The 13,584-nt window shown below is 34.5% G+C and overlaps 1 protein-coding gene and 1 long non-coding RNA gene across 7 annotated transcripts in view; one reads left to right on the forward strand and one right to left on the reverse strand.

Annotated features, from left to right (window-relative positions):
* Positions 1–13,584, reverse strand: part of Mgat4c (MGAT4 family member C) — a 302,515-nt gene that overhangs the window by 14,023 nt on the left and 274,908 nt on the right. For 2 of the 6 annotated variants that reach the window (XM_010610325.2, XM_010610303.2), the window contains exon 1: positions 3,917–4,135. The exons of 1 other annotated variant lie outside the window; for it this stretch is intronic. In XM_010610325.2, coding sequence (XP_010608627.1) covers positions 3,917–4,000 — 84 coding nt within the window. In that variant the 5' untranslated portion in view covers positions 4,001–4,135. Of the gene's footprint in view, positions 1–1,006; positions 1,129–3,087; positions 3,215–3,916; positions 4,136–9,219; positions 9,283–13,584 lie in introns of those variants that run through there. 3 more of the 6 variants (XM_010610318.2, XM_010610310.2, XM_033763826.1) reach the window with 3 other exon arrangements.
* LOC104852541 lies at positions 6,053–13,276 on the forward strand. Its single transcript, XR_777519.2, has 3 exons — positions 6,053–6,130; positions 12,592–12,699; positions 13,044–13,276. It is a non-coding gene; the product is annotated as an uncharacterized LOC104852541 (long non-coding RNA).

Raw genomic sequence — 13,584 nt, forward strand, 5'->3', positions numbered from 1 at the left:
ATTCCTGTTAAATGATACTGTGAATGAAAATCAATTATTCCTTTTTTCCCTTAGACATATACAGTTCACTAAGCTATGAATCTGAGATATTTTATAATTCCAAAACTTACTTTATCTCTTACTATTTCTCTTTGCATTGACAGGGTATTTTCTTCACCCAAACTTTAGCCAAACTCTTCAGAATCCAACTAATTAGCATCATTGATCATGTCCTACAAGGACCTTATTATAGCAAGAATTCAGTTTAATCATTTTAAATTGCCCCACCCCTTCCTCCATATCTGATGATCTTTAATATATGATTAAGTTTCTCACTCATTACCATCACCCAAGTAATAGCTGATCACTTCAGTATATCTTCAGCAAGAATCAATTACTTCCATTTATCCATTGTCTGAGCCTCTTAGACACCTACTCACTGATACACATCCTGATTTTTTACTATAATTTCGTCCTTTTTATATTCAGAGTTGAGCCCAATTTATCTCCTCTGCAGAACCCCAAGAAACCCCTTCAAATTGCCTGAGTAAAGACTACCTTACCATAGCAAAACTGTGGCAAGTGTCATTGAGTAATTTATTTAAAAGTTAAGTGCTCAGACTTGGATAGGATTAGTTCATCATTGGATCTCAAGAGTTCTTACTCAGGACACCAAATGCAAACTCTTAAATCCGTTAACCTCATTTCTGGCCTATTGATGGTAGATCCATTGGTGAGTTCAACTCCTGCGGCAATAATGAAAATAATAGTCTGTTGAGGCAGAGTAAGGACAGTTTGTGATTTTTTTTTTTTTTTGTACCAGGGATCGGACTTGGGTCCTTATGCTTGTGAGGCAGGTGGTAGAACCACTGAGCTAAATCCCCAGCCCCAAGATTGTGATTCTTAAAACTGAATATACTCTACAAGCTGGGTCCCCTAATATCTCCAAGCCCCTACCTTCTAAGTTTCCTCTACTTATCCTTTCAATAGTTCAGCTTCCTTGAATCCTTTGGTATTTAAATCTCACCTTCTTTTATTCCTCTCTTCCTACAAGAATGTTTCCTTTCAAGAGATGTTTAGTCCCTTAAACTTTAGGACCCTACTTCTGTTTTGATTTCCAAGAGACTGAAGATCTTCCAAAAGAAATGTCTGAGTGAAAAAGAAAAGAGCACCAATTGAAATTGAAAATAATATTTTATCTACATAAAGTCATACCCTTTCAATGATTGTATATCTGGATAAAAGAAATCCTTAAAAGTTTGCTATAATATATATTGGCAGAAAGCTTTACCTTTCATATTGGAGAAGGAACTTTACCTTATTTCAGCTTTTGCAAAAACAATTTGAGCAAAAATAAAGAAGTAAACCAAAGAGAAGAGTGCTTTCTTGACTTATGGTTAAAATTTTGGAGTAAAAGGGGCTGAGATTTAGCTCCGTGATTCCAGCTCCTGCCTTGCAAGTACAAGGACAAGAGTTGGATCACCGGAGAAAAGAAAAAAAAAATTTGGAGTAAAAGCTATGAAATCTGTATGCATCTATCTGTATAGATATAGATGTTATGCTTAGTGATATTTTAAAATCATTGAAAGTATTATTAACTTTCTTTATATAATCTCTTTTACTTTTTATTTTATTTATTTAATTGTTTGTTTGTTTATTTATTTTGTTTTTGTTTTTTGAGACAGGGTTCCACTATGTAGTTGAGACTGACCTGGAACTCACTATGTAGCCCAGGCTGGTCTAGAACTCACAGCAATTTTCCAGCCTCAGCCTCCCGAGGGCTGGGATTACAGGTATATAATCCTTTTAAAAGTCCTATTCTGACTGGGTTAGAGGTAAATGAGTACTTATTTAAGCTAAATATTCCTAGTACTCCCAAATATAGAAACTAATTCAAATGCTTTTCTAGTTCATAGGACTTGTTCATGTCATTGGAACATTAAGGCTAGTTTAATGCTGTTGGTTTAATAAAAACAAGCTAATATGTTAATGCTAATAGATTCTGTTAGTATTCAGTGTAATATTACACTTGAATTTAAAAGGTGAGTACTGCTATATTATATCTACTAGATATTTAAGATTATGAAAATTATAAATTAAATCTTAGGATGAAAACACAAGTAAAGATATAATAAAAAAATGCCTGATGTCAATTATCTGGAGGAAAGTAATAATCAAAAATATCAAACAAAGTAAGTGTTCACATTGTTGGCTTTTTACTTTTGGGGTACTTACCGAACAAGCATGTACTTTAAAAATAGTTAACAGGAAAATAACTTGAGATGATGAGCTAGTACCTCTGCCGTTATAGGATCTCTACTGAAAACAGTTCCCAAATATTTTTGGTGACTTCCATCATTAACATGATGGTAAGTTAAATTAAACAATAGATATTTGTAGAATGTCTAGGCCATTTCTAAGAAGATGAGCTACTGAAATAATCATTGCTAAATTTATTTTTGCACAATTTTTGTTTCTTATTTTTGCATAAAGACTAAGAATATTTAAGCCTCTTGATAAACATGTCATTTTAGTCCCATGAAAAATTACAATAAGAGGAAATATGACCTAGGAAACATTGTGAGATGACATTTATAAAACCTGTTAGTATGTTGCAGAATGCATGTAGTCTATTGATGATTCATAGTCATCTACTTTTAATTTTCTTTTTTAACAAAAAGATTATTGTCTAAAAGTTATTTTTTATATATGTGATGAATCTATTAGAAAAATAAAGATGAACAGATATAACTTTGTAGAGTATTCAAGGCAAGGATGTATAGAAGAAATGAACAATATTTGTTTAGAAAAAAAAGACATTTTGTTCTAAAGTAACATGATTGATTTTCCATAATTAGAAATAGGAAAAAGAAGGGGATTAAAAACTAAATGGATTTTAAAAGTTGTAGGTAGTTTGCAAGAAAGTATTCTTATATGTGGTCATGCTGTTAATATTGACTGAATTTAGTTATAAAATTTGTTTTAGTAGTTTTCAAAGGCCTAATGTCCAGATGCAAAACTGAACTTTTTTCTCTTTAATAAAGTGAAAATCTTTTCTTGGGTCATAGTTATGCTCTTACTGAAGTATTATAAGAGGCATTTCTTTACCTTATAAGGATTCTGACTAGGACAATAAGATGCTGGGTCTTCTCGGAGCACTTTCTTGTGCTTCACATTAAGTTTTGTCACATCCTTGATTTTTTCAGAGAACCGAGGCTTCTCTTTTCTGAAAGCACTAAAACATTTTACATTTTCCCAATACTGCTTTCTCTATATAAAATCTTTTTCAAACTGATGTTAATATTTCCCAGAAGATTTCCAGAAATATGAAATGATTGTTCTTCTAACATAGTGAGAAAAATGTTAAAAAATAATTTGTTGTTTTTGATTAATATGTTTCATGATAAGAATAACACTGTAAAATAAGAACTGCTTTAACCTTCCCTCGGTTATACTGACATGGGTAAATATTATAATATTGTTGTATAAATATTGCAGAATTTGTGCGAGATTCCAAGTAACTTGTCAACACCATTATGTCCATAAAATATCCATTGTATCATCAGTCTTAATTTTTAAGCATGGTTATGGCTTGTGTCTAGATGCCCCACTAAAGCCTCTTACATTTGTAGGCGGGACTTTTTCAGAGGTGGCTGGATATAGACTGTGGGACTCTGAAAACTGTTCCATGGTGCAATGCTAGGCTCAAGGGTGCTAGGATTAAGGGGGTGAGTGCTCCCATCTGCTTCCCGATTCTCCCATTGGTAGGCTAAATTTTTGAAACGAGTCACATTATTCTCTAGAAATCTGTTTCCTTCTTTCTCAATCAGAGATAGGCCAAGCTGTCTGTCTGTCTGTCTGTCTGTCTGTCTCTCTCTCTCTCTCTCTCTCTCTCTCTCTCTCTCTCTCTCTCTCTCTCATATCCCGGAACTCTTACCTGCCACAAGCTCTTCCACTGACTTCTTTCCACACTCAAAGTTCGGACAATGCTGCCTTTAACGTCGACATTAGCAATACCCATTCATTTCGCTTCATCTTGTTCCTCAAGTATCTCCTACTCTGGAAAAGGAAGGGTAGTTTGGGAAGCGGAGAGGTTTCCCTAAACCGAAAGTGGGAAGATGTGTAACGGAGGAGTTCAGGGTCGAAGAGCTGCATGGGGCTTTGAGCAGGAGGCTGCGGAGGTGAATGCGGCAACGTAACAATCAGCCTGTGCTGTGACCCGGAGCTTAAATCACTAGGCACAGGCCTTTGCTCTCAGTTCACAGCAAGAAGCTCCACCAGCCCAGCACGAAGCACGAGCAGAGCACCCTCCAGGCACAGGGATTTCTTGCCTCTCAGAACTTGGACCTCAACATTAGTGGAGTGAAAAACCATACAGAAGCTAAACCCAGTAGACTTGCTTTACTCACATTCTTTGCAAGAAAGCAACAAGAACCTCCCGGTGATGGGCCTTCAAAAATATTTCATTTCTTTTTCAAGTTCTTCAATTGGCTGCAGTTTTATTTTCACTCTACATTTCACAAGGAGGTAACATTCTGAGGACGCCTGAAGAACATTTGGATAGGAAGGGAAGGGCCCAAACAATTTTTTTCAGTTTCAATTCCCATACCCTGTGCCCTACTTTTCCTTTCGCTGAGAAGAAATAACCAAAGAATACTCTGTTTTGTAATAATGAAAGTAGTTTTACAGTTAGTGATACTATTGTATCCAAGAAAATAAAAGAAACAGACCAAAAAGAAAATAAAAAGAAAAGAAAGAAAGAAAGAAAATCGAGGACTTTATGGCAAAGGCTAAAGTGGGTTCAGGGAACAGTCTTCCTTTGCTGCCTCTCTTCTAGCTGTGTGTGTTCAATCAGCTGGACACCAAGGAGGAGCTAGGGACCAGCACTGTGATTCTTCATCTCCCTTCTTCACTGCATGGAAGACAGAGGCCTGGCCGATCTGAGAGACAGTACGGGAGTTTACAGGTCAAGGATGTTGTCTAAAGCCATGCAGAGAGAAGCAGAACATGGTGAAGTAGCCACCACAGAGACCTGGATTGCCAAGACAGAGTTTTAGCCATTCGTGCAGTGAGTCAAGGTTGCAATACAAAATCTAGTGGTTTCATCCGGAGTTGCAAGATGGTGACTCAGAGAAGGGGAGTTACCAAGTCGAGTGGCCTTTGTCTAATTTTAAACTGATTTGTCCTAGGGCCTTATTTGTGTATAATCGATAATCACACATTTTATAAATACAAAGCAAGGGATCATAATCCAAGAGAATAGTCAGACTAACTTCAAACCATTGCAGTTTTGCCAAACCGACCTTCTCTATGTTTTGGATATACTTGGTTGTGATCAGCAGTAAGCACAAGTTCCACAGCAGTGAGCTACAGCCCTTCCTCATCCGTGTACCCCTTAAACTACTTTAACTTCTTGTTGACTACCAGTGGAATGACTGACAATTCTCCAGACAGCCTAAATGAAATAGAAGGCATTAAATATGCTTGAAGGATGGACAGGTAGAGAAGGAAACCAAAAAAGAAAACAAACAAAAAACAAAGAATTGAACACAACTTACAAGTAATTACCCTTTCGGAAATAGGATCCAAAATCTTTGATTAGTTGACAACCACTAACTTTCTAAATGCAGCACATCCAGTCAAATGAGACAGTTTCGTTTTAAGAGAAGCCTACACTTTTACAGATTTGGGGAACATTCTTTCCTGTAAGACAAGTGTAATGTTCTTTTTTTTTTTTTTTTTTTTTTTTTTTTTTTTTTGATACCAGGGATTGAACTCGGGTCTTTTGAGCTTGCAAGACAGGCCACCAAACCGCTGACCTAAATCCCCAGCCCAGCCCATAATGTTCTTGAGTCATAGGATTGTCACAGGTTTGAAGTCACCTACTCTTCCCTTCCCCGTACTGGGGATTGAACTTGGGTCCTTGCTCTTGCAATGAAGTCACCTACTCTTGAGCAGTTTCAGAACCACAACATTTTCATATAACTAGGTTGAATTGCAGGAAGAGGTATGGTGCCAGGAGTTGTACTTGTTAAGCAAAAGCACAGGGTGAGGCTAGAGCCCAGCTTTAAAAATTAACATTATTTGGATACTGGAGAGTTCCAAGGGAATCCTGTAGTTCCCTGCCACCAAGATCGTCGTTTCTGTGTCTGTAAGTATCTGCTAGGAAACACAACTGGTCTATGTGAAAGCTGTGTTGGACCCTCATTCGTAACTCAAATTAGTAGCCCCAACAGCCTATATTAGAATTTAAAACAAAGTCACATGCAAATGAATGCAAATCTGTGTGTCAGTTCTGCAATCCCTGCCTGGGGTTAGGGAATTTAAAGAGTAGTTACTTAGATATTCATGAAGCTAAGAAGGATACTTCTGGTGCAACACAATTTATTGTATTTATCAAAGACCTGCTATGTAAATTGTTTGTGTGTGGACATATTTTTTCTACATAATTCTTTTCCCTTTAGACCAGCCACATTCTGTATATCGACTTAAAAAATTACTATGCACATTGCCTCACATTGTAATTTCCATGGATTTTTTTCTCTTTAAAAAATTAGTATTTAAATGAAATATTCTCTTATTACTGAAGATTTATCTGAACTCCAATTTCAATAGAAAGTTGTTTTCCATATATTTTGAACTCTTACAACTTCCCTATGCTTTTCCTAGTTTCCTGAATGCTTGCTACTTTTTAATATGGGTGTCTTTATGACTTATTTTACTTGGACTCAGTTCTTAAAATATAGAACAGTTAACAAAAAAACTTTTTATTATACCACTTGAGTATCTAGTAGAGTTTTTCTGTTTGTTTCTTTGTTTATTTTAATAAAAGATAGGCGACAACTACTACTTTGGTTTTAGGTTTTTTGTGTATGTACCTATTGCAGAAATCTGAGATTATAGCTGTTATAAAATTCCAAATCAGGAAGATTTGTATTTCTTTCTACCGCACAGCATTCTTAGAAGCTTGTTTAAGATATTCTCGCCTATGACTCAGCCTATTCTGTAATCTTTGGGCTTTTGGATTCCAAAAAATGCAAATGAGCTTGTCAAACTTAACACAAGCAGAGCAGAGTGCAAGCAGGGACCACAGATTCCTTTGTATCTCTTCGTAGTTTAATTCTGAAGTAAGGATAGTGCCTCTTGTTAGTTTTACTATGTAGCAGATTATGGTATTTAAAACTGGCATAAATCAAAATCTTTTAAGGTACTTATGAAGTGCAGGAGAAAAAATTAATGTTGACACTGTGGATAGTTGGCATACCAGTAGCAGGAGCCTCAGACATATAATACGATCTGTCTAATATTAAAATTCAGATATGGTACAAAATTTTAGGAGGCCCACAATTTGGAGACAGATACTGTTTGAACCCACTGAGGCATCTTTTTTATCTCTTGTACCTCATATATACACCTAAAACTATAGAAATATTCTTCCTGTGACTGAACACTTTTCATTATCTTCCTCAAATCACTGTTCATGGAAACAGATAACATACTAGTTGTACAAATTTTACTGTTTTCCCTTAGAAATATACTGCATAGGAATTGGTGCTGCATTTTTCAACATAAGAAAAGTGCTCATTTATTTAAAAATTGATGCTGACACTGACAAGTGAATTATTACACTTTGGAGCTGTTTGCTGAGCGTACATATGCTTGTGAATGTTTTCACAAGTCTTCGTGTTTCCATAATGTTTTCTTGGCTGTGTTCACGGAATTACCAAATATTAATGAACTCAGGTTCCTTCCTTCAATCCTTGGAGATAAAAATCACACTTCCCCCAAGAAAATTATTCTACAGCCCTGTAAGGGTATGGGGAAAAGTAAACCAAGATCCTACCCACCCAAGTCAATGTGGCTGTATACATTAATCCCTTCCAAGGCACTAACCTATCACTTATATTTTATTTAATAGTCTATATTAAATTAAAAGATTGCAAAAGTAAATTGTATACCTCAAATTATACGAGCTTGTATTTAACACTTAACCTCATATCAGAGAAATGAGGGAAAACATGAAAGCAATTTTGCAGTCAAATGTTCATCTGACATGCACCACTATGTGTGTCTGAGTTGCTTGGCTTGCTGTTTTTAATGCTTGCCCAATTTGTTTTCTACTTCACTTGCTGGAAGGTTGAACATACCCTTAGGGCAACAGTCAATACTTTTTGATGAATAGAAAGGATGTTGCTGACATTGCAAAACTTCAGAAAGGTTTCACAAAATATGATTATTGTTATACTTTGCACAAAAGCCTCAGCTATTGATAGGAGCAGATGCATTTGGTTTTCCATTTTCAAGTTTGTTTTTTAAAGTCCCAAGTTGTACTGTCCATTTGTAGAAATAAGTGATAGTGAAGTTGAAAATTATGGAAGCTAGACTATTCCTTGGAGTCCATAGTGATGCCTAGAAGATTTATTTTCTGGTTCATATTAAGCTTCAATACACATAGAAAATTTGTACAATCGACAGGGTGGAGTTTTCCTTGTCACTGAGCATAAAAATAGTGAAATGTGACATGATGATTGGGAAGAAATAGTGCAGTTTTTCATTGTTGAAGCTATCTGAGAAAAGAAACATTATGTTTTATTTAACAACTCCTTAGTTACAAGATTATTTCCTTAGGAGCTTCTGTTCTTTATCATTGAGCAGAAAAAGAGCTTGACTAGAACAGAGCCATAGTAGCAAATATTGAACTATGTTAGCAAAGTTACATAGTAACAAAGTACAGATATTAACTTGTGCTAAGGAATATTATAGCAGTAGAGGCTGTTATAGTGAGGCAGAAAGGAACAGTAGTGATAATGACATTTTATATTACTGAAATAGGTGACTATTTCAAACAGATATAAACTATTTGTTACTAAACCCTGCATCAAACTCATGAGATAGGTAGGAATATATTTGTATTGTCTATAGTGGATTTTCTGTTGCTCTAACAAAACACCTAAGGCTGTATACTTTATAAAGATTTTTTTAGTTTAAGTAGCTAGAAGTTTAAGATCAAGAAAGGCTATCTGTTTTGCGTCTGATGGAAGCATCGTAATGATAAAGGCTGTGTGCCCAGCATGGGGGAGAGTGGCCACTTGGCCAGTCAGGAAGACAAAGAGGAGCTCAGAGCTCAGGCTTTAACAGTGATTCATTCCCAAGAGAACTAAATTACTCCACAAAACCTGCACACAATTTTTCTTGAGCTTGATGCCTCTAATAACATAAATACATAGCACTAAGGCTCACCTCTGATGGTTTCCAAAGCCTCCACAACATACTGCAACTTCCAAGTCATGAATCCTGGCGCAACAAAGTGTAGCCAAACCATAGCAATATCCATGATTATTCTATCCTTACCAAAAGAAAACTGAAGTTCAGATGGTTTCAGTGACATGCCCTCATATATAAAGAAAATATGCTCTGTGGGTATCACAAAAATAGACTTGAGTTAAGCTGAGCTGAGTTTTGTTTTGTTTATTTTGCTTTTCCAGTACTAAGGCTTTAACCCAGTGTATTGTATTTGCTCAGTAAATATTCTGGCACTGTGAGGTACGTCCCTAGGCAAGCAGGCAGGTATTAAACATGGGTTTTCTTTCAAATCTATAATTTCTTCTTCACAATTTATACAAAGATTATCAGAGATAGATAAAATTAAGTGCTTCGAATTCAAGTTAAATTTTGATGAAGGAAAATCAGTAGTCATATTAATACCTTTAGTTTGAAGAGATATTTCACAAGATGATTTTTGCTCCCCAAAAGGCTTGCGGAAGCTTTTATTGCACAATTTCTGATATGGTTTAAAAGACAATACTATAACATTGCAATAGTGTCGCCACACATTTCTGTGTCATAATACAACACTAAAATCCAGCATCACCAAATAATAAATTTGAGTAGAAACAATGCACATCTCAGTATATTTCTATATTCAAATAATATATTTAGTGAAAAAACTAATTGCCTTTCTTTCTTAAGTAAGCATTGGTTTTTCCTAATCTTGTTATTAAATCATACAAAATACAGTCTTTTAAAAATAATCCATATCATTTATTTATTAAGTATTTCATTCAAATACATGTTAAGTTTATAGTAGATACCAGATACTGGTGCTAGACACAATGACTACAATTTCATATATAGTTTAACTAAAGCTGAAAAAAATTACAACAGAAGTAGAAAAATTATTTTCTTTCATGTTTTTAAAATTTTTCCAAAAAATATAGATATACTAACATTTATATAACACGAAGATCATGACAAAGCAAACAGCCTGGTTTAAGATTTCTGTAATCATATTAAAAATGGACATAAGTTATCTTGGAACTTTCAAAAATAATGTTATCCTCCTAAACTGTGATTTTAAACAGCTCTATTTATTTTGTAGGACCAAATTAAAACATGGTCTTGGGGGCAAAAGATATGTCTTTTTCTTTTATAAAAAAAATTAATGATTCTAAGTACATAATTTTGAAGATAGAGAAACCTGAATGCTGAGAACATGTAAAAAATGACTGCACTTCTACCTTAGTTTTGACTCTAAACGCAAATAAACAAAACAAATCAAAACAAAACAAAAAAACTTGAGAATTTTGTATTATATTGATTTTGAAATGATTGAAGATTTTGTATTAAATATTATGAAGTTCAGTTCTACTTTGTAATGTAGAATTTTCTAAAATCCAGAAACATGTTCATGAAAGTGTATCCAAGAATCAAGTAGAATATATTTTCATCCTGTTTACAGCCACTTAAATTCTTCCATTTATGAATTTAATAACAATGGATATATTATTTACATAGTTAGGAGTATGCAAAAATAATTGCCCCCCAAATTGACCCTTATTTATTCCAGTCAGAAGAAGTTGAACTGAGTAACATAGAAGGCACTTTCATGTCCAGAAACTTGAGAAATTAGTTTTTTTTGTTTTATTTTTATTCTCCTTTGATAAAATCTTGCTATGTGTGTCAATAAAGTACATTCACACAATGTCTTGTACCTGACATTTTGAAGTGTTCTTCAATGTTCATTATGATTAAACTATAAATTATAACCATGTAAAAATGCAAAAATAAAAAGATTAAAGAACTACAAAGACATCCCAATAGTGACAGTATATGTTTAATACAATTTTAGGTGTTTCTTGCTTTGTTTTTTATACTCTTATATTTCCTATTTTTAAAAAAATCTGCACATAACATATTAGAAACAATATATTTGGAAAAATACCTAAAATTGTAGAGATAATATGTTGTCAAAATTGTGCAAAATATGTGGCGCAAAATAGTATAAAGGGGCTATTTTTATTTTTATGTATTTATTTATTTATTTTGGTACCAGTGATCGAAGGGGAGCTATTTTTAAAAGTAAAATTTGATTGTGCTGTAAGTTTAACAGAGTTTCAGTTATTTCCATTTTTATAATTTTTGAAATCATTACTCATTATTTTTATGGAAGCGTAATTTTAATTTATGAAAAATTGTTATGATTACCCTCTAGTATCTGAAGAAACAGCTCAGGTCACAAAATTGTACATCACACAGCATAAATAAGATATAATTTCAGGTTGACTGGAGGTCATAATTCAAATATCAAATATAAGAAGAAAAAAATGTCATGAGCCATCCTATTTTCTCCTGGTAGCATTAATCTTTTCCACAATTAATTGGTTCAATGAGAACCCATAAGCATCTCTAGCCTTGAAATAGCTATAGAGAGGACATAATTTGCATTTTTAAAATGTGTTTTAATGATTTGCTTTATTTTAATGATCAGAAATGCTAAAAATCGCTAACACATGGATTCAAATTTTCTCTTTCTCAATTCTCAGACTCAAGCTTATCATGAACCTTAACTGTATTATTAGATGTAGGACAGTCTTGACTTACTGGTTTATTCTTAGTTAGAAACAGTATCAAGGCTTCATCTTTCCTCTGGGTTACACTTTTCTTAAATAGGTTATCAAGTTTTCAATAAAGAAATAAATGAGTTTTAAAATTGATATATTAACCTAGATTTATTACAGTTCCTTAGACATAATTTTATACCAACCTTTCAGTCTCTATTCTTATTCATTCCCCCATGGTATGAATTAGTTTATTGATTAGGAAGCTATGGTCTGAGGGCATAATGAGAATCTGTAATGAAAAACTTATTTTAGAAATAAATTACATTTGCAACAGTCAAAACCAATTTTCCTATGTTCATCTTGCAATCTATTTCACATTATTTCCCACGTGTAACCAACATATTCCTGATTCATGACATCATGTAGATAATCAATTAGGATGAAAGAACATAAAGTGTCAAGGATAACCTCTCCAAGGATAACCTCTGGTGGTCTCATTGTACGATTCTTATATTATTATATTCAATAACTAAAAGTGCCATTAGAGAAGTATACAATTTTGTAAAGATATTCAGTGCTGAGACATTCACAGAACAAAATACATGCTGTTGCAATAATCATTTAATGTATGAGAAAAGGTTTGCTAATAAAAGGTGTGATAATGCAACAAAGTTCTAATATTATATGGAGGCTGTATGTCATGGGACTCTATAATACATTCTTTTAATCTTCCTGTGACTCTATAAGTAATATTTTCATATCTATGATTTAGTAAGAGGAAATGAGGAACCGGAGGATTTGGCCATGCTGATATTTCCAAAGGGAGCGCTTGTCAGTGCCTAAACCAAAATTCTTGGACACTTCAATCTTAGAGAATTAGGTAAGTACACTCTTGCCCGTCCATCTTAGTCGAGAGAGAGAGAGAGAGAGAGAGAGAGAGAGAGAGAGAGAAACTCAAGTGTTCCCGGAAAGCAGGGAAGGTGCCTTTAGGTGAGATGCCCTTCGTCTTGGGGTCTGCACCATCGCTGTGTCCCTAACACCAGTGCCCTCCCTTGGTTCCCCTGTGGAAGAGCCCATCTCTCTCCACCTGAGCGAAGATGCCATCTACCACCCTGGGAGACCCCTTAGACAGGTGTTTGGAAGAGTCTTGAGGACATGAATATATTCAGGTGTCTGTTTTAAGCATCTTTTAATAATATTTTTGATATATTCTTCTTTGTCTAGTGCCACCAGCTCCAGCCACATTGAATGGAATACTGGAGACTCCCAGGACTTTTCTTGGTCCTCTGCTTGTTGATTTAATGTGTTGCCTCTGACCCTTGTCGTCCACTCCCTGTCATGGACAGCGGAGGGCACATGCAGCCCCGCCGTCCTGTGTGACTCTGTGACCAGGTGTTTTGTTTTAAAATTGTCCTTCCAAATCAACAAGTCTTTGAAAATTAGGGAAAAAATTAAATTCTCACCAACAGTTGATGAATCAACAAAGAGTTGACTATCAAAAAATAAAGTTTCCCAGTGTCTCATAATTTGGGGAAGATAGATAGATAGATAGATAGATAGATAGATAGATAGATAGATAGATAGATAGATATCTCACTTTCAATACTTTATTCTTAGATATTGTTCTGCATTACCTTTCTTTAAAGAGGGAAACTGACTCATTGCCGATAAAATCACAATCCTTTAGCTTCCTGAAAAAATACATAAAAGAATCCTGCTAATAATACTATAGATATATTACAGGTATGATGGCATATTTATGTTA

Source organism: Fukomys damarensis, unplaced genomic scaffold (assembly GCF_012274545.1).
Source record: "Fukomys damarensis isolate Sample0158 unplaced genomic scaffold, DMR_v1.0_HiC HiC_scaffold_15, whole genome shotgun sequence".
In the NCBI taxonomy this organism is placed as follows: Eukaryota; Metazoa; Chordata; class Mammalia; order Rodentia; family Bathyergidae; genus Fukomys; species Fukomys damarensis.